Raw genomic sequence first — 18,963 nt, forward strand, 5'->3', positions numbered from 1 at the left:
AAAAGATCCTAAGAAGTTGTTGTTTCATTTTGTTGGGAGATGGCAAGTTTTATTGTTCTTAAGTCTTCACTGTTAAAAACATACGCTTAAATATTTATGGGTGAGGTAAAATGATATACTAAGAATTCACCTTAAAATGTTACAGAAAAATAAACCTCATGGGAATTAATGAGGCAATAATACAAATGAGTGGTTTTTAGATTTTTTCAAAATAAAAGTCTTAAAAATATGTGTTGTCCCAACTTTGAGATGAGAGCCTATTACTGGCTAAACATTTCTAACCTTTTTGACATATCGTAATCATTTTTTGTATACTTTCTTGCTTTCTTTCTCATAAAGTTTGCTCTTTATCTTTACTGTTTATATTAGTTAACTATTGCCATGTAAAAATTACTTTAAAACTTAGAAGATTAAAACAGTAAGCCTTCATTATCTCAGTTTTTGTGGGTCAGAAACTTGGGAGTGTCTTAGCTGGTTGATTTTGACTAAAGGTTCTCATTGGATTGCATTTAAGATGTTAACAAGGGCTTTAGTGCCAACTCTGAAGATTTGGTTGTTAATTTACTACTTCCATAATGTCTTACTTACATGACTGGCAGGTTAGTTTTGATTGTTAGTGGGAAGCTTTAGCACCTCACCTTACCAACCACTCAGTAGGACTGCTTGAATGTTTTCATGACATGGTTGCTGCCCCTTCCCCCCCGTCCTTAGAGTGAATTATCCAAGAAAGAATAAAGCAGAATGAATGATCCAAAGGAGAGTAAGGTGGACTGCTGTGTCTTTTATGAACTAGTTCTCAGAAGTCACATAACATTTCCATAATCTCCTATTGGTTAACAAATGTCAACCTTAGTCATTGTGGGAAGAGACAATAAGAGCATGATACCAGGAGGTAGTGGTTACTGGAAGGCACTTTGAAGGCTGATTCTTAAATTATTCTACCACAGGAATCTCCAACAAGCCATGGTGCCTTTACTAGAATAGTTTAAATACTATTATTACTTAACTATTAAGTTAAAATCTTGTCACTAAGGGTATTCATTGTCAATTGATTATTATTTCTCGTAGACACTTTGAGTACACAGCTAAGAAATATATGTATATATTTGTATATATCCATATATAAATTACATAGTCATATTGATATTGATTATTTAATTTAGCATAACAAGGTTTTTACCTCTTTGATTTTGTATGTTTTTTTCTCATTTTTATTTTTTGGAAATATGTAAAACATGTACATAGTTAAAAGGTCATAACCTTGTAAAAATATACATTCAGAGAAATCTTTTATATATTTATATCTCCCTTTACATCCATTCCTACTAATAACCATTTTTATTTGTTTTCAGAATATCCTTCCAGTGCTTCAAGTATAGATAAATGTATGCACTCCATCCTCCTCCCTCTCCTTCAAAAGACAGCATATTGGTGTGCCTGGGTGGCTCAGTGGGTTAGGCCTCTGCCTTCGGCTCAGGTCATGATCCCAGGGTCCTGGGATCGAGCCCCACATTGGGCTCTCTGCTCGGTGGGGAGTCTGCTTCCCCTCTCTCTCTGCCTGCCTCTCTGCCTACTTGTGATCTCTCTCTGTCAAGTAAATTAAAAAAAAAAAAAAATCTTAAAAAAAAAAAGACAGAATATTTTGTACAGTGTTCTGTACCTTACATTTTTATTTAGCAGTGTATCCTAGATATCACTCTGTACCTTTATTTAAAGATCTTCATTTTCTTATGGCTGCATAGTGTCCATTATGTGGATACACGGTTGAGAGTCTTTTAGGTTGTTGCCAGTCTTTTACTATTAGAAATAGTGTTCTGTTAGAAATAACTCACTATGCAGCGAATAATATTGTGCATTTCACACTTGTATCTTGTGTGTTGGTGGGGTAGATTGCTTAAAAGTAGGATTATTAGGTCAGAGGAAAAATGTGTATACAATTTTGTTAGATACTGGCAAGTTTCTCCTTCATAGGTAATATGCCATTTTTACCATTCCCATCAGAGGTTTTGAGGATTGAGTAGTTCATGCATATAGACTACCTACCATAATGATCACTTAATCAAATCACTATTTCTCCAAAATCAGTATCTTTAGACCTCTCATACAATGTGAGATGAATTTCATGACTTCTCAATATCCTGAAAGCATTCCTAGACGTATATTCCACATAATATGTAGTCCCTTATATTACTTTGTGCAGAACTAACCACAATACTCCAAAGTGATTATTTTGTATTTTAAGATGTTGAAAAGCAATAAAGTTCTGGGAGAGGAACCAGATAGGAGATCTTATTACTTCTTTCACATATCATCAAACATCTGCTGTGAGAATGAAGACCACTCTCAGCACTCAGACTATTGACAATTCCAGGAAATGTCAACATCACTCTGAAGGGATGCACTATTATTGTGAAGGGGCCCAGAGGAACCCTGGGAAGGAACTCCATTTCCTTAGAAAAAGAAGAGGTGCCAACTTGAGAGAAATAGAAAAGAAATGGATATTGTTTGCACTCTGTAGTCATATATAAAACATGATGAAGGGCATTAGACTGGGCTTCTGTTACAAGATGAGGTCTTTGTATGCTCACTTCCTCATCAGTGTTGTTGTTCAGGACAGTGGTTCTCTTTTGAAATCCAAGATTTCTTGGGTGAAAAAATGCAACCACAGAGTTCGGATGAGGCCAGGTATTGCTTGTTCAGTATCTCAAACCCAGAAAGATAAGCTGATTTTTGAAGGAAATGACAATGAACTTGTATTGAACTCAGCTACTTTTGGGTTCAGCAAACTGTGACAGTTAAAAACAAGACTATCAGAAAATTTTGGGTGGTATGTTTGTGAAAAAGAAACAGTTTAGCAGGTGATGAATAAGATCTAAGTTGTCCAGTTACAGAAACAGCAAGATGCTGGATGATTTTTCAGAGTTATTTGTGATATTTTAAAGATGCAATAAAAGCTGTATTGATGTAAAAAAAAAAATGGGGGGTTTACATTTATAAAGTGGTAATTTATATTGGAATGTTTATATTGGAAACATTCAGCCATTCAACATTAGGGTAATAAGTGCCTTGAAGATAATTACAAAATACCTTGGGGAAATTATCTTTCTTTTTTAAGGCATGAAAAAACATTAACTTCCTTTATTTTGAGAAATATTGCATTACATTTTACTCCCTCTTAGATAAGCAACCTTGGTTGAGTAAATTCCTTTATAAACAGTTACCATTTATTAAGTGCATGTTCTACAAAAGGCACTGGCCTAGCCTGGCACTTAGCAGGCTTATTGTTTCTCTGATGCTAACAGACACCAGACCATGTATGATTCTTAGCAATGGACCCAACCATGCTCAATCTAGAACTTCTACTAACAGAAATAGTGATAAAATGGTCATTTTTACAGAAATGAGACTAAGATTGTGACCTCTGAGACTGTCAAACCTTGAGGAAATTATCTTAATAGAACTTGCATTTTAATATTTTATTTTTGGAACCTTTTATGGTTTAACTAGTTGAATATGGGACAGGGTGATGGGCTTTAACAGCTTCAGTTGGTTCAGTGATGACAGGCTGTACCCCTATGTCTTGATTATTGCCTAACAGACTTAGGACTTAGAAGGACAACTAAATATAACTGAGTCCAGAAACATTCTTAGTATATGCTTTAAAAAATATGTAAAAATTTATGAGCTGCTGATAGTAAAAGAAACATTACTTTTTAAAGTATTTTTAGAAAAGTGTGTTTAATGTATGGGAGATTACTGTTATTAACATACTGAGGTTAAAACTGGAAAAATTATTTCCCTGTTGCAGTATTTTTATATTCGTAACTGGTTTTATAGAAATGTTTATTTTTTTATTTAATCTGAACAAGTAGTAATTTATCTAAACTTTAGTGATTCTTAAGTAGCTATTTAATAAAGCAGTACTGCATATTAACTAGAAATAAGCATAAAACTAGAGACACTTGTTTTAGTAATTAGTTTATTAACCTCCTCAGAAAATTCTTGGGTACATTATCTGCCAATGCTTCATCATTCTGTGTAACTTTCTAGAGTTATAAATAATTATGTGACATTATATTATTTGCCCATTTCAATTTATTTCTAGGTGCTAACTGCCAAAGAAAGAAAAACTCAAATTGATGATAGAAACAAATTGACTGAGCATTTTATTATCACACTTCCTATGTTGCTATCAAAGGTATAATTTCATTTACATTTTTGTGATAATATGCCACTGAGTTTGCTTATTACAATGAACTATTAAAGTAGTTACTTCTTTTTTCTTTGCTTCTCTTTCTAGTATTCTGCAGATGCAGAGAAGGTAGCAAACTTGCTACAAATCCCACAGTATTTTGATCTAGAAATTTATAGCACAGGTAGAATGGAAAAGGTAAGACACTATGAAATCAAAATTCTGTTAGTTTAAATAACTGGGTTATTTTATGCTCATGTAATCTATAGCCTTACTATTTGACAGATGCTTATTTTTATTAATCTAAATATCATTAGTTATTCTTTTTTTCCTCCTCAGCATCTGGATGCTTTATTAAAACAGATTAAGTTTGTTGTGGAGAAACATGTAGAATCAGATGTTTTAGAAGCCTGCAGTAAAACCTATAGCATCTTATGCAGTGAAGAGTATACCATCCAAAACAGAGTTGACATAGCTCGAAGTCAGCTGATCGATGAATTTGTAGATCGATTCAATCATTCTGTGGAAGATCTACTGCAAGAGGTCTGTTTTAAAGTAAACATAATGTATGTGATAATTTTGGCTAATATTAAAAGTTGAATGTGCAAATCATTTCCATTTTAAAATAAAATCTAGTGGAATTCTCTTTCTCCAGATCTTAGCAGCATTATTGCAACTGTTCATCCTGTAAACATTAACCTTGGTTATACCTTATTTTAAAGACCTACTTTGGTGTGCCTGGGTTATTCAGTTAAGTGTCCAACTCTTGATTTCAACTGAGGTCATGATCTCAGGATTGCGAGATCGAGCCCCACATCAGGCTCCACACAGGGCATGGAGCCTGCTTAAGATTCTCTCTCTCACTCTTCCCCATTCCCCCCTTTAAAAAAAAAAATGCAAAAAAAAAAAAACTTGTTTCATAAAAGCTAATTTCTTTTTTTTTTTTTTTAAAGATTTTATTTATTTATTTGACAGAGAGAAATCACAAGTAAGCAGAGAGGCAGGCAGAGAGAGAGGAGGAAGCAGGCTCCCCACTGAGCAGAAAGCCCAATGTGGGGCTCGAACCCAGGACCTGGGATCATGACCTGAGCCGAAGGCAGCGGCTTAACCCACTGAGCCACCCAGGCGCCCCTAATTTCTTTTTTCTTTAAAGAAAAACCTTATTAAGGTCTGGCTTTTCTTAATTCATTTTTTCACTTTCCCTGGAGCCTAATTTACATTTTAATATTATTGAACTATTACAATGTGGTAATGAATAGAAAATAAAAATTAAGTGTGCTTGTAAGGGACAACCACTTACCAGTGGTACGCCCAGGATAACAGCAAACTTCTCCAGCTGGTTATTTTGTAATTATTTTTATGATTCCTGCCTCTTGCCTTCTCCTTCCAAACAGTATAATCAGTTTGGAACCCATACAGTTTTCTATGATCTCATGATCAGGCTAATAGGATTTTCTTTTTAATCCATGTAACCAAATTTTTTCCTACTTTTAACTCTTAATTTTTTCCAACCATTTTTTATTTTTCATTGTAATTTTGAACTACAAAAGTAACTGATAATAAAATCTGAAATAACAATTAAAATCTTTAAAATACATACCTTTTCACTCAGTTTCAGTGAGTTTATCCTTAAGTATTAATCAGAAAAGCATACTATGTTAATGTTTACAATATTGTTTAAAATGCAAAAATGGTTCTGAGTGTTAGAGTTATGGGTGTTCTTTATTTTTTGTTTTTTTGCTCATTTGTACTTTCTTATTTATCAACAGTGAATATGTACTCTTTATATAATAAAAAAGAATTCCTTTAGGCAGTAAGTATTAATATACTTCATGTGAATTTCAGGATAAGTAAAGTTATAGTAATGAAACAATGTCTTTTATTTTTAGGGAGAAGAAGCTGATGATGATGATATTTACAATGTTCTTTCCACATTAAAGCGCTTAACCTCTTTTCATAAGTATGTCATTTTATTTAGATTTGGTTAATAACATATTAGCCAACATAAAATAGTCTGTTTTTCTAATACTTAACATCCTTATAACAATGGAAAATTTTAGACAAATATAGAGATGTGATATTTTTCTTTATTATTCATATTTTCTTCAGATACATTATGTATTTTTATTATCATTTGATTACTTAAGGAGTAAAATTTATCATTCAGTATAACAAATATATACTGTACACTGTACAACCTTGTTAATCAGTATCATTACTGGGCTTACTCTATAAGGTGGAGTTTAGAGGTATAATTTTCATTTGGTGGTTTTTAGAAATCTTACTAAATAAGAAAAAAGATTTTGAGGGAGACATGAAAGTTATTTCTGTGAGCTTTTTTTCCTGAATTGTTCTTGTTTGTCTATTTATTATTGTACTCTTGCTGTATAGACAGAATAGCTGGACCTGAATAAGGAAAAAAAGGCTCTGACTAATGAAATAAGTATTATTTTTAAATTGTAATTTATATGTCCCTTTTTAATGAGGTATGCTTATCTTTTCCACAAAGAAAGGAAAATAGAGATCTTGTTAAAAGAATGTTTAGATGTAGCCCTTACATTAATGAATACTTCAGATTTCAAAAACTGTGTCTAAAATCTAAGACATTTCCTTATACACAAGTACACTGTTTGGAATTCTATGGAGAAATAAACTCTTAGTTTTAAAAATATTTTGACATTTGAAAATAAAAGTTGACAACTAATGTCAAAACTCCTTATTTAAAAAATATTTTGATGTTTCAAAATAAAAGTTAAAAGGCATTCATCTACTATTTTAGTAGCAGAACTCATGAGAAAATAAAATGTCTACATTATTTCAATTAAGAAGCCTAAAGCTACACTAAAGTTTTCGAGCTTTGACATATTTACTTTCCCCTGGTTTTGTCTTCTTGTGAATACAAATCTCTTTCAAAAATATGCATGTATTTATATTTTGAAATTGTAAATGGATTTGTTAAAATGTATTTTAAAATATGCTAAGAAGAATGAAATGGAATACAGGCTTAGATTGACTGTGTAGTAGTAATCTTCATTTAAAGGTATGACTTTTTATTGCTAATTGGTTTCTTTTCTTTTTTTAATTTTATTTTTTCAGTGTTCCTTTTAATTAATTCCTAGTGTCAGCTTAAGTATTATCTGTCTCCACTCCCTGTCTCAGTTTCCTTGTCTCTCTTTCCCTTTTCCCCGTTTTCTTTCTTCGTTTTTCCTTCCTTCCTTCCTTCCATTGTCTTTCCTTATTTCTTTCTAAGTTTGAATACTTGAATATTTATCAGTCTTTTTCAATTCTGTAAGAAATTGAAGTTATTTTATACTTCCACCCACTGAAACTGAGCTCAAATTTAAATTTTCTTCCACTCTAGAATAAATTTAATGCATTTTTGTTTATTTTAGTGCTCATGATCTCACAAAATGGGATCTATTTGGTAATTGCTACAGATTATTGAAGACTGGAATTGAACATGGAGCGATGCCAGAACAGGTGGGAGTTTATTGCTATTCCTTCTTTGTCATTTTAGAAAGCTACCATTCTCTGAAATCACACAGGATTATCAAAAGCCTGACGTAGAAAGTGACTGCTGATTCTTAAATGCAGCTGCTTCCTTTGAGAATTATTGCCATAGTGATTAAATATTACTAATAGATGTTAGTGATTGAATGTTACCAATAGGTGTATTATAACTTCAGTTTTGAGCAGGAAAAAAAGAGAAAATTTGCTATAAAGTATTTCAAACATTCAATGCTAAAGTAAATATTATTACTCTTTTAGGAAAAATAATTACTATAGTAGCAATTTCAGAACTTGATTAATTCACTTTGATGAAAATTCCTAATTATGGTTGTATTCTAGGCACTGTTCTAGATATTGATAATATAAGCTTAGATATGGCTTACTTTTTTGTAATAGAACCATAATTAAGTAAGCTTGAGACCTTTAGCAGATTTTAGACCTTTTTGCATTCATATATAAGTTGGAATAGAAAGAAGATTTCACCAAATTTCTATAATCTGGAAGAGATTGGAAATAGTTGATTTAATTCTACGTAAGAATTGAGTTGTTAATTAATTGTTACTTAATTATAATTATTACAGTTATTAGTGGGTACATTTATTACAGTTAATTTTAATTGACACATATAATTATTGTTACTTAGCAATAATAATCTTTTGTAAGAATTATTTTGTATACTGCATATACTCATTCATTAAACCAAGATATCAACCCATAGTTAGGTATAGGAGGTGTTTAGAGGTGGTCTCATCTTTTCCCATTTGATAATACAGACATTTATTATACTAAATGACACTTTATTATACAAGCAGTAAGAATTTCAACAGATATAACAGTTATGATCTATGATTATATGATCTATTGAAAGTTAATCACAGAAAAAGTGCTTTACCATTGCTCTGATTAATTCTTTTAAGTTGTTTTAATGCAAGGCCACTCTTAATTACAAGTGTCCTTGATTATGATTATGATTATAGGTGTTTATCCTAGTTTGTGTAAAGAAGCTAAATATTTAACTTTGTTGTTTTACTTCATTTATTGCCGACTCTTCAAATTCCATCCTGTCTTCATCTCAGACTTTTCAGTAGCCTAAATACTATTCACTAATAATCCCAAGCTGTTCTTCAGACTTGAAAGGGAATGATAAAGATACTCCTTGTTTTGGTTTCCTCAAGAAAATAATGAAGATTGCTCACCTGTGTTCCATCTGCAGATTCTAACTATGTCAAAATCTCTTTTTTAATTCACTACACTACTTATTGTCATAGAACTTGTGACAACTTCACATCGTTGTCTTCTTTGGTTATCTTGGTTTTCTGTTATTTATTTTCACTGCATATGTATTATTTCTCCCATTTTATTTTAGTTTCTTTGAGTACAAGAACAGTTACATGTGACATTTGCTTAAAATTTGTTAATCTTAGACATGCACTCTTTTTTTTTTTTTAACTTTACTATAGTTAATATGTACTGTTAGTTTAAGGTTTACAGTGTAGTGATTCAGCAATTCTATACATTACTTAGGGCTTATCATGATAAGTATACTCTTAATCACCTTCACCTGTTTCACTCATTTCCCCATTCATTATCAGTTCTCTGTAGTTAAAGAGAGTCTGTTTTTTGGTTTGTCTCTTTCTTGTTCATATGTTTTGTTCCTTAAATTCTACATTATATGGTATTTGTCTTTTTCTTACTGTTTTATTTGTCATAGAATTCTACTCTGTGGCTCCATCCATGTTGCTGCAAATAGCAAGATTTCATTCTTCTTTGTGGTTAAGTAATATTACATTGTGGACACATACATACATATATATCACCTCTTCATTATCCATTTATCCTATCAATGGACACAGGCTGCATCCATAATTTGGCTATAGTAAATAGTGCTGCAATAAACATAGGGGTGCACATATCCTTTTGAGTTACTATTTTTGTATTCTTTGGGTAAATACCCAGTAGGAGAACTACTGGATCATTTTAGTTTTTTGAGGAACCTCCATACTGTCTTCCACAGTGTCTACACTACTTTGTATTCCCACCAACAGTGCACAAGGGGTTCTTTTTCTCCACATCCATACCAACGCTTGTTTTGTGTTTTTGGATTTAGCTAATCTGACAAGTGTGAGGTGGTATCTTAATGTACTATTGATTTGCATTTCCCTGATGGTAGTAATAATGAGCATCTTTTCGTGTATCTTTTGACCATCTCTGTTTTCTCTGGAGAAATGTCTGTTCCTGTCTTCTGCCCAGTTTTTAATTATTTGTTTTTTAGGTGTTGAGTTGTATCAGTTCTTTATTATATTTTGTTTACTAACCCTTTATCAGATATGTCATTTGCAAATTACTTCTCCCATTCAGTGGGTTGCTCTTTAGTTTTATTGATTGTTTTCTTCACTGTGCAGAAGCTTTTTATTTTGATGTAGTCCGAATTTTTCTTTTGTTTCCCTTGCCTCAGGAGACCTATCTAGAAAAATTTTGCTATGGCTGGTGTCAGAGAAATTATTGCCTGTGCTCTTTTCTAGGAATTTTATGGTTTCCTGTCTTACATTTAGGTCTTTAATCCATTTGAGGGTTTTTTTGTGTGTGATATAAGAAAGTGGTCCAGTTTCATTCTTTTGCACCTTGCTGTTCAGTTTTCCCAGCACCATTAGTTGAAGAAACTTTTTCCCATTGCATGTTCTTGCCTTCTTTATTGAAGATTAAACCCAATTTTGGGTTTGCTTTTGGGCTTTTCTGTTCTGTTCTATATATCTGTTTTTGTGCCAGTACCGTAGTGTTTCAATTACTATAGCATTGTAGTGTATCTTGAAATCTGAGACTGTGGTACCTCCAGTTTTGTTCTTTTTTTTTTTTTTTCCTCCAAGACTGCTTTGGCTTCGAGATCTTTTGTGGTTTCACACAGATTTTAGAATTGTTCCAGTTCTGTGAAAAATGCTCTTGGTATTTTGATAGGCATTGCATAATTTGTAGCTTTCTTTGGGTGGTATGGACATTAATGGTGTTTGGTCTTACAGTCCATGATCATGGATTATCTTACTATTTGTATCATTAGACACATTCTTAAAACTGAAATCATGTGTATAAAGTTCTAGTGCATCACTACTAGATTATACTCTTGTTTGTTTTAGCAACTAGAAACTATTTCACATTAAGCAGCTCCTAGAAATATGTCTTTAGATACCCAGTATTAAAAATCTGAAAAGTATACAGGATTCGACCAATTCTTCATAGACCATGGAAGCTCACTCTTTTAGATGGCCATTCTGTACTTTAAATTAAAATTCAAAGAAAATAGCCTTTTAGAGCAGGTATATTAAAATTTGTCTAGAGGTCTAATTTTATTGTCCGTATGCTTTTTACTCTTTGTTTTCCATGGTAACTATTTAACTAGAATTTTCTTTGTCTCACTCTTCAGAGTTAACTGACTTCTTTTTTTTTTTCCCTCTTCTGCTGATCTGTCTTTTCTCATGTTAGTACTGTTTTAACCACTTTAGTTTTAGAATGTGATTGAAGTTTAAAAGAATTTACCTTTTTTAATAATTTTTAAAGTCAAATTACAGAAAAATAATAGTAGAAAAAATAACACTTACCCCTCACCTGATTCATCTACTATCACAGTAATTTTCCATAGCTGCATACTTGCATCCTTTTTCTCTATATATGTGTTTTTATTTTTATATAAATATGCATATATAAAACATTAATAATGTTCTTTATAGCAGGTTTTTCCCAGCCCAGGTATTTAGTTATGTCCTTTTTTTTTTCTTTTGTCTCTTTTGATCTAGAATGCTTTCTTATCCTTTTCTTTGATGATGTTGACATTTTGAAGAGTACAGGCCAGTTATTTTATAGAATGTACTCAACTTAGTTTTGTCTAACCTACATGTTTAGATTCATCCATATAATGAATTCTTGGTAGGAATGCTACAATAACTGATAATTTGTCTTTAGTGTATCACATCAGGAGGCACTTGATACAGTCTGTTCACTATTGATGATATTAACTTTGATCACTTTAGTAAGATGGAGTTTGCCAAGTCTGTCCTCCCTAGTTTCCATTTTCATTTTTAGTGTGGAAAGATTCCTTAAGACTAAATATTCCTCTTTCTTATCAAACTTTGATATAATGTTAGCATCTATTTATGATTCTTGTCTGAGTCATTTATTTCTCTCATGGTCACAAAATGGTAAATGGTGATTTTCTAACTGTCATTTACTTATGTCATTTATTTGTTGGCCCTCTGCTATAATGCCTCTCTCCATTCATTCATTCATTTTTTAAAAAATTCATATGAACTCATGGATTGCTACTTTATTCTTATTGTGTCCAGCTGGTTAAAATTGAGTCCTTTTGTTATTTATTTTGGTGCTCAGATTGTTGCAGAATTAGCCAGAGGGAAATTCTTTAAAACATCCTCCTGTGTACTTTTTGATAATTTTTTGAGCATTTCCATTCATTCTGGAATAAGACTATAGCATAAGGCATCTGTTTGTGCCCTCCCATATGCTAATGAATTTTTAACCTACGATAAGTATTAAAAGTTACTACAATACCTTAACACAGAAATTATTAGCTGGTAAACAACCCACATTTCAGAATGTATTATAGTTTTTCTTCATACAATTTTCTGTGGAATAAAGACAATATTTAAATTATCCTTATTTTGTTTTGTGATTTTGTGCCTATTTCCTGTTGGTATTCTTATTTGGAAGTTTTATACCTTGTCTTAGGTAACATCTAAGAAAAATAAATATTAAACTTCTGGAAGTTATATATTAAAGTAGGATTGTGTGAATTGATTCTAAAAATTGAAAGTCAATGAAGAATATAAATTGTTTTGGTGAATATTTGCTTTATAACAAAACAGTGTCAATAAACCCATAAAGAGGGAATTGTGATCATTTATCACTAACTTTGGGCCTCTCAAGGCATTAGTAATAAAAAAAACTTCTGTTTTTACTTACTATGTATGAGGTAATATTTTAAGTCTTTGAGTCTTTGTATTTATTTGCTTAAACTTTAGGACAGCCCCTAAAAATGTGTCATTATTCTTTTTTATTGATGATGAAATTGAAACTTAGGGGTAGTAAATAACTTGTCTAATGTCATATAGTTATTGCATACCCACTCAGACCAAACTTTTCAATTCTGTTCAGTGTCTCTTCACATTTTTTGTACTAATTTGCTACTGCTCTCTATGATATCCCATCCTTCTGATATTTGCCCCGTGTCAAACTCTTTTTTTTTTTTTTTTTTTTTTTTTTTGGTATTTTTTTCTAACCATCTTTTGTATTTCTTCAGTGAGAATTGTGGGGAGAGATTAAATACTGGTACTTAATCTGCTATCATGAACTACAAATTAACACAGTTCTTTAAACTGAACATAATACAGGGGTTGAGTTTGACTTCAGTCGCATTATTGCTCTTGGATTGGTTATGACTTCTTGTGTTAATAGTGCAGTCATACTTACCTTTGGAAGCATGTTGATGCTTTCCTTAGAAGACTATATACGTATTTCCTTGACTAAACTTAGAAATATTTCAGTTACCCACTTCTGACTCTTCCTTGGGCATGCCATATCAGAATTTTGTCACCACTCACACACACATCCAGACTGCCACCTACCTATTCATTATTGACCAAAAATGTGTTTGAGGGTCAGATCCTGAGGACATAGGGGTATATTTTAGAAGCAGTCCTTAATCTCAAGATGTTTTTAAGTTTTTTTAAAATGCTACCTCTTCAATGTCTCTTTTGCCACTATTCTTTTTAGCCCTATCATTTCCTTAGTTTAACCTTCATATTTTCTCTTGTAAATCACATTAGTAGTTACCTCTTTTGTCTTAGTAACCTTAGTTCCAGCCTCTTTCTAGTCTAGGTTCTGTTCCAGTGATTTTCAACTGTTTTATATGTATCTTAAAACCTTACAGAGTTGTTGGTTTTTTGTTTTTAAATACTGACATACTTTCAGATACCATTGTCAGAATAAATTGGTATAATCATTTAAGAAGGTTGTCAGTTTATCAGAAGTAAAAGTAGACCTGTCCTTAACTGACATTTATAATCTAGGAATTTAGACTACAGAATTATACTTGGACATTTCTAAAAGGATGTAGGTACAAAGATGTTCATCGTAGCATTATTCATAAAAACTTAAAACTTAAAGAAATCTAGATATCGATCAGTAGAGGACCAGTTAGCTTTGGTAGGATAGTTTTGATTCTGTGCACTGCTTTGTAACTATAAAATTAAAAATAAGGTTAATATTATTGATGTTAAATATTCTGTGTGAAAGGAAATTTAATGAAAAAAACAAGGAGCAGAGTGGTATATAAATTTAAAGGGGTGATAAAATCTCCATATGTGGACATTTATTAGTTGATATTATTTCTGGAATGATACATGAGGAAACTGTTCAACAATGACTTTCTCAGTGGAAAACAAGATCTGTAGTGCTCAAGAAGCTTACTTTGAATAGAATACCATTATACTGTTGCATATTTTACTATGTACATCTCTTGCTTTTTAAATTTAAAAATCACTTGCTTAGTAACTGGAAATTGAGATTTTAAGAGCATGTGCCATTTACAGTAGCACGAAAAAATATTTAATACTTAGGTATAAATCTAAGAATATGTGCAAGATCTGTATGCTGGAAACGACAAAACACTAATGAAAGAAACTGAAGATCTTAATAAATGAGGATTTATCATATTCATGAATTAGAAGACTCAATATTGTTAAGATGTCAGTTTCCCCTAAACTGATCTTAGATGAACACAGGTCCATTTAAATCTGCACGATTTCTTGCAAAAATTGACAGCATGATTCATAAACTTTATATGAAAGGACAAAAGAAATAAAATAACCAAAGAATTTTGAAAAAGAACAACAAACTTGAATTTACACTATGTGATTTCAAGACTAAACAGTAAACTTTATAGTATGGTACTGAAGAAAGGATAAACATATAGATCAAAGGAGCAGCATAGAGAATCCAGAAAGAAATACACTCGCATTTATTTGGTCAGTTGATTTTTGACAGAGGTGCCAGGACAGTTCTTTGGGGAAAAGATAATCTATTTAATAACTGTGCTAAAATAGTTGAATATATATATATGAAAAAAAATCTCATTTCACACTTCACACCATATACAAAACTAACTCGAAGTAGGCCATTTAGACTATAAACCTAAGTGCAAAACCTATGAGTATAAAACATCTAAAAAAGAGCACAGGAATTAAAATCTCTGTGACCTTTAAGTTAGTCAAAGATTTCTCAAATACATCAGAAGCATGATCCATAATTTAAAAATTTCAAAACTACACATCAGCAAAATTAAGCACTTCTGCTTTTCAAAAATAGTACCAAGAGAATTGAAAAGACAATCATATAAGACTAGGAAATAATTATAAATCACATATCTGATAACAGACTTGATTCCAAAAGATTAAGATCTTTCAAAATTCAGTAGTAAGAAAAGCAACCAATACTTCACCGAAGAAGATAGAGGACAAACACATGAAAAACAACTTATTATTGTCATTAGAGAAATGCACATTAAAAGCACAATAAAAAAAAAAAGGCACAGGGAGATAATACTACAAATCATTTCAAGAGCAGTGGAACTCATACATTGCTGGTGGAAATGCAAAATGGTACATTTACTTCCGAAAGCAGTTTGGGTTTCTTTTAAAGTTACATAGACACTTTTCTGACCCAGCAGTTCTTCTCCTGAGTGTTTATCCAAGAGAAATGGAAACTTCAGTTCACATAAAAACCTATTCTGGAGGGGCGCCTAGGTAGCTCAGTTGGTTAAGCTTCCAAATCTTGATTTCAACTCAGATCATGATCTCCCGGTCTTGAGATCAAGCCCTGCACTTAGCTCTGTGCTTAGCAGGGAACCTGCGTAAGATTCTCTTTCTACCTCTTCCTCTGCCCTTCACCCTGTTTGTGCTCTGTGTCTCTCTAAAATAAATAAAATCTTTAAAAAAAAAACCACCAAAAATCTATACCAGAATGTGTATAGCAGCTGTATTCAAAATTGCCCAAAACTGCAAACAACTCAAATGTTCAACTGGTAAAGGTATAAAAACAAACTGTTATCATCCATACAGTAGAATAATTCTCAGCAATAAAATGGAAGGTGCTAACATAGAGTCAAAGAAACCAGATATACAAAACCACATGCTGTACAATTTTATTATACATTCTGGAAAAGGCAAAACTGTAGGGTCCGAAAACATATCCAGAGTGGGACAAGGGACTTACACAGAAGGACATGAGGGAATTTGAGGGTTGATAGAGCTCTTCTATTTCTTGATTGTTTTAATGGTTACCTGGCTATATCTTTGTCAGAATTGTATGTTGATAGTAGTAGATTTTTCTTGATATATAAATTATACTTTTGTTTTATCCAGATGCAAAGGATAAAAATAAGAGTAATTATTTCTCATGCTTAATGAAGGCTATTTCAAAGCCTGACCAATATATATTTTGAGTTTTAGAAAGCCCCAGACGAAACACAAGAACAAAACAAAACGTTTATCACATGGTGGAGATTTCAGAACTAGGAGCCATAGATTGATACAGTCTTTATTTTTATTTTTCAGCTCTCTAGCAAAATTACATAGAATGGTTGTAAATATTATTTAAGTTAACTTCAGTTATTTAAAAAGGCTGTGGAATTGTTTCTGTTAGCTCTAAATCATCAGAAGTGGAGCATGAAAATTTGTTTTTGTGTTTTTTAATCTTTATAGATCCTTCAGAGGCATGGCGATGGTGAAGTATATCTTTCCTCAAACAACAACATACAGTGTAACACCATTTTTGAAAAGCTCAAAAACTAGAAAGATTGAAGTGTATTTGTCCAGTGATATGTGTATATAATAAAACTGTATTTTTTTGAGAGCCAGGACATGATATACATGAAATTTAGTAGAAAAGTTTGTCAGCCCTAAGGAATAGGGGAACAGATCATAGGTGGATACGAAGTTATTGGTATCATACTAGTTCTTAAATTTGGTTGTCTCTTAATAGGTTAATCTTATTATTACACTTTATACATCTGTTTTGAAGCATCAAATACTACTTTAAAAAATCTTAAAAAGAAGCACTTCTCTTTGCTGTTGTGAATGGGATATTTTTGAAACACCTGATCGTGTTAACTTTTCTGTTCAAATAGGAACATGTTACTATCTGTGCATTACCTAGTATTTCTAGGATAACGTCCAGATTCTTTTGTCATAGTGAGGTGTCCTTGTTAACTGTCCAAACAAGTGTTCTTCTGAAAGTGGAAGGAGGGGGGTGCTACTCTTAATTATTTCAAGACATCGGCATAAAGCAGGATATATAGTCACCCTCTTAATAAGGCCCTCTGTGATTTGGTTTCTGCTGATCTAGCTTCAGTATATGCTTATACTTATACTGTCCCAGCGTTTTGAGTTTGTTGGTGAAGCTTTTTTTGAAATTTCTGTTCCTTCAACCTACACTTGCCCTTTGTTGCCACATTAAATCTTACATATTTCTTTAAAGATTTAGTCTACACTTTTGCTTCTCTATAAAGTTTTTCTAACCATTATCACTTTTCCTCGTTAAGACAGAGTCCTTCTTCTTGCCCCTCAGTATCTGCTCCTGTTTGTGTATTCTTAGTCACACTAATTACTAAATTGTTACAGTTGGTATTTATGTTCCCATTAGATTCTTCTCTGAGACCCAGGAAATATATTTGTTTTAAGCTCTTATTTTAGCAGAAGACTTGGCTACTGAGTAAACATCTATTTGAAAAATTGAGTTCACATAGTGAACATTTGGTAACTGTTACTTTTTCAGATTACTGTTTTAAAGTCTTGTTCAGGGGTGCCTGGGTGGCTCAGTGGGTTAAGCCTCTGCCTTCGGCTCGGGTCATGATCTCAGGGTCCTGGGATCGAGCCCCATATCGGGCTCTCTGCTCAGAGGGAGACTGCTTCTCTCTCTCTGCCTTCCTCTCTGCCTTCTTGTGATCTCTGTCTGTCAAATAAATAAAACACTTAAATAAATAAATTCTCATACAGTTATATCTCTGATTATTGCTTATATACCTCTGTAAAATTACCTTTCTTTATGTTTCCCCATCTTTTTGTTGTGTTATATTTTTTTGTTGTAGTAAACACATGAGATCTACTCTCTTAACAAATTTTTAAGCATACAATACGATATTGTTAGCTGTTACACAATGTTGTACAGCAGATCTATAGTTCATTTTAATGTATAAGCTTTTTTCCATATTAATGTTCTTAGTGTTATGTCATTTGTTGCAATAATTCATCGGTGGGAATCTTTTTAATTTTAGATATCTTGATGCCTGGATTATAAATGTTCTTTATATAATCACAATTATTAGTTGTTTTCTGTTGTTTTCTCTCTTTGTTGTCTTACTTGGAAGGCCTTTCCCCACATATTCAAGTCATCTAAGTATTCACTTTTTTCTTCTTGTATTTTAATAGTCTTATTTATTACATTTAAATGTTTGGAATCTGTTTGCATAAACCATTCGTTTCACTTTGAATATGTCTTTAAGTGACTGTTCTTTCGGAATTATGGATGTTCCCTACTTTCACCTTTTCATAAGGACATTATTCTGTCTCCACTAAGAATTATGTTATGGCTTCTTAATGATTTCTGAATGGTTGTGATGCTGTATATGTTGCTTACATGGCTGTTTGCCTGTATTACTGTAGCATTTCAAGGTCATAAGCAGAAATTGTTCATTTAGTCTTTTAAGCAGATCATTGAGATGGAAAGTGGCAAGATCTTTTTTGATGTTACAGCCTACACTGTTTGGAGAAAAAAGGCTAGTACACATGAACTGTTTAAGAGTAGGCCTAAGGTGGTATGATGTTAACACCTGTTCTAGTATGGCTTTCCACTATATACAGAGATATCACTAAAAAAGGCTATAATATTTCACACTGGACTTACTGTTGATGCAACACATTTTTCTTTACACTCTTCCTTCTTTTAAATACTGCTTGGAATTCATGAGAAAGCTTAACAGCAAAATTCCAGGGTCCAAAACTATTAATGATTAATGTGTATTAGCTTACTGTGTAGTCCATTCCTTGGGAAATCTGAATTTTTGAGTTACAGAAGTTAACTTTAAACTACTTCAATTTTTTACCTCTTTTTTTTTTTACCCTTCTAATTATTTTTTTAAAAATTTATAGTATAGTATGCCCATTGGCAATACAACACATTGGATGACCCTTCATTACCAAAGC

General features: G+C 32.2%; 1 protein-coding gene across 3 annotated transcripts in view; it reads left to right on the plus strand.

The window, feature by feature from the left end:
• Positions 1 to 18,963, plus strand: part of STAG1 (stromal antigen 1) — a 452,889-nt gene that overhangs the window by 376,786 nt on the left and 57,140 nt on the right. For all 3 annotated transcript variants that reach the window (XM_047736238.1, XM_047736228.1, XM_047736246.1), the window contains 5 exons: positions 4,106 to 4,198; positions 4,301 to 4,390; positions 4,532 to 4,735; positions 6,082 to 6,152; positions 7,585 to 7,672. In XM_047736238.1, coding sequence (XP_047592194.1) covers positions 4,106 to 4,198; positions 4,301 to 4,390; positions 4,532 to 4,735; positions 6,082 to 6,152; positions 7,585 to 7,672 — 546 coding nt within the window. The remainder of the gene's footprint in view (positions 1 to 4,105; positions 4,199 to 4,300; positions 4,391 to 4,531; positions 4,736 to 6,081; positions 6,153 to 7,584; positions 7,673 to 18,963) is intronic.

Source organism: Lutra lutra, chromosome 1 (genome assembly GCF_902655055.1).
Source record: "Lutra lutra chromosome 1, mLutLut1.2, whole genome shotgun sequence".
Classification (NCBI taxonomy): Eukaryota; Metazoa; Chordata; class Mammalia; order Carnivora; family Mustelidae; genus Lutra; species Lutra lutra.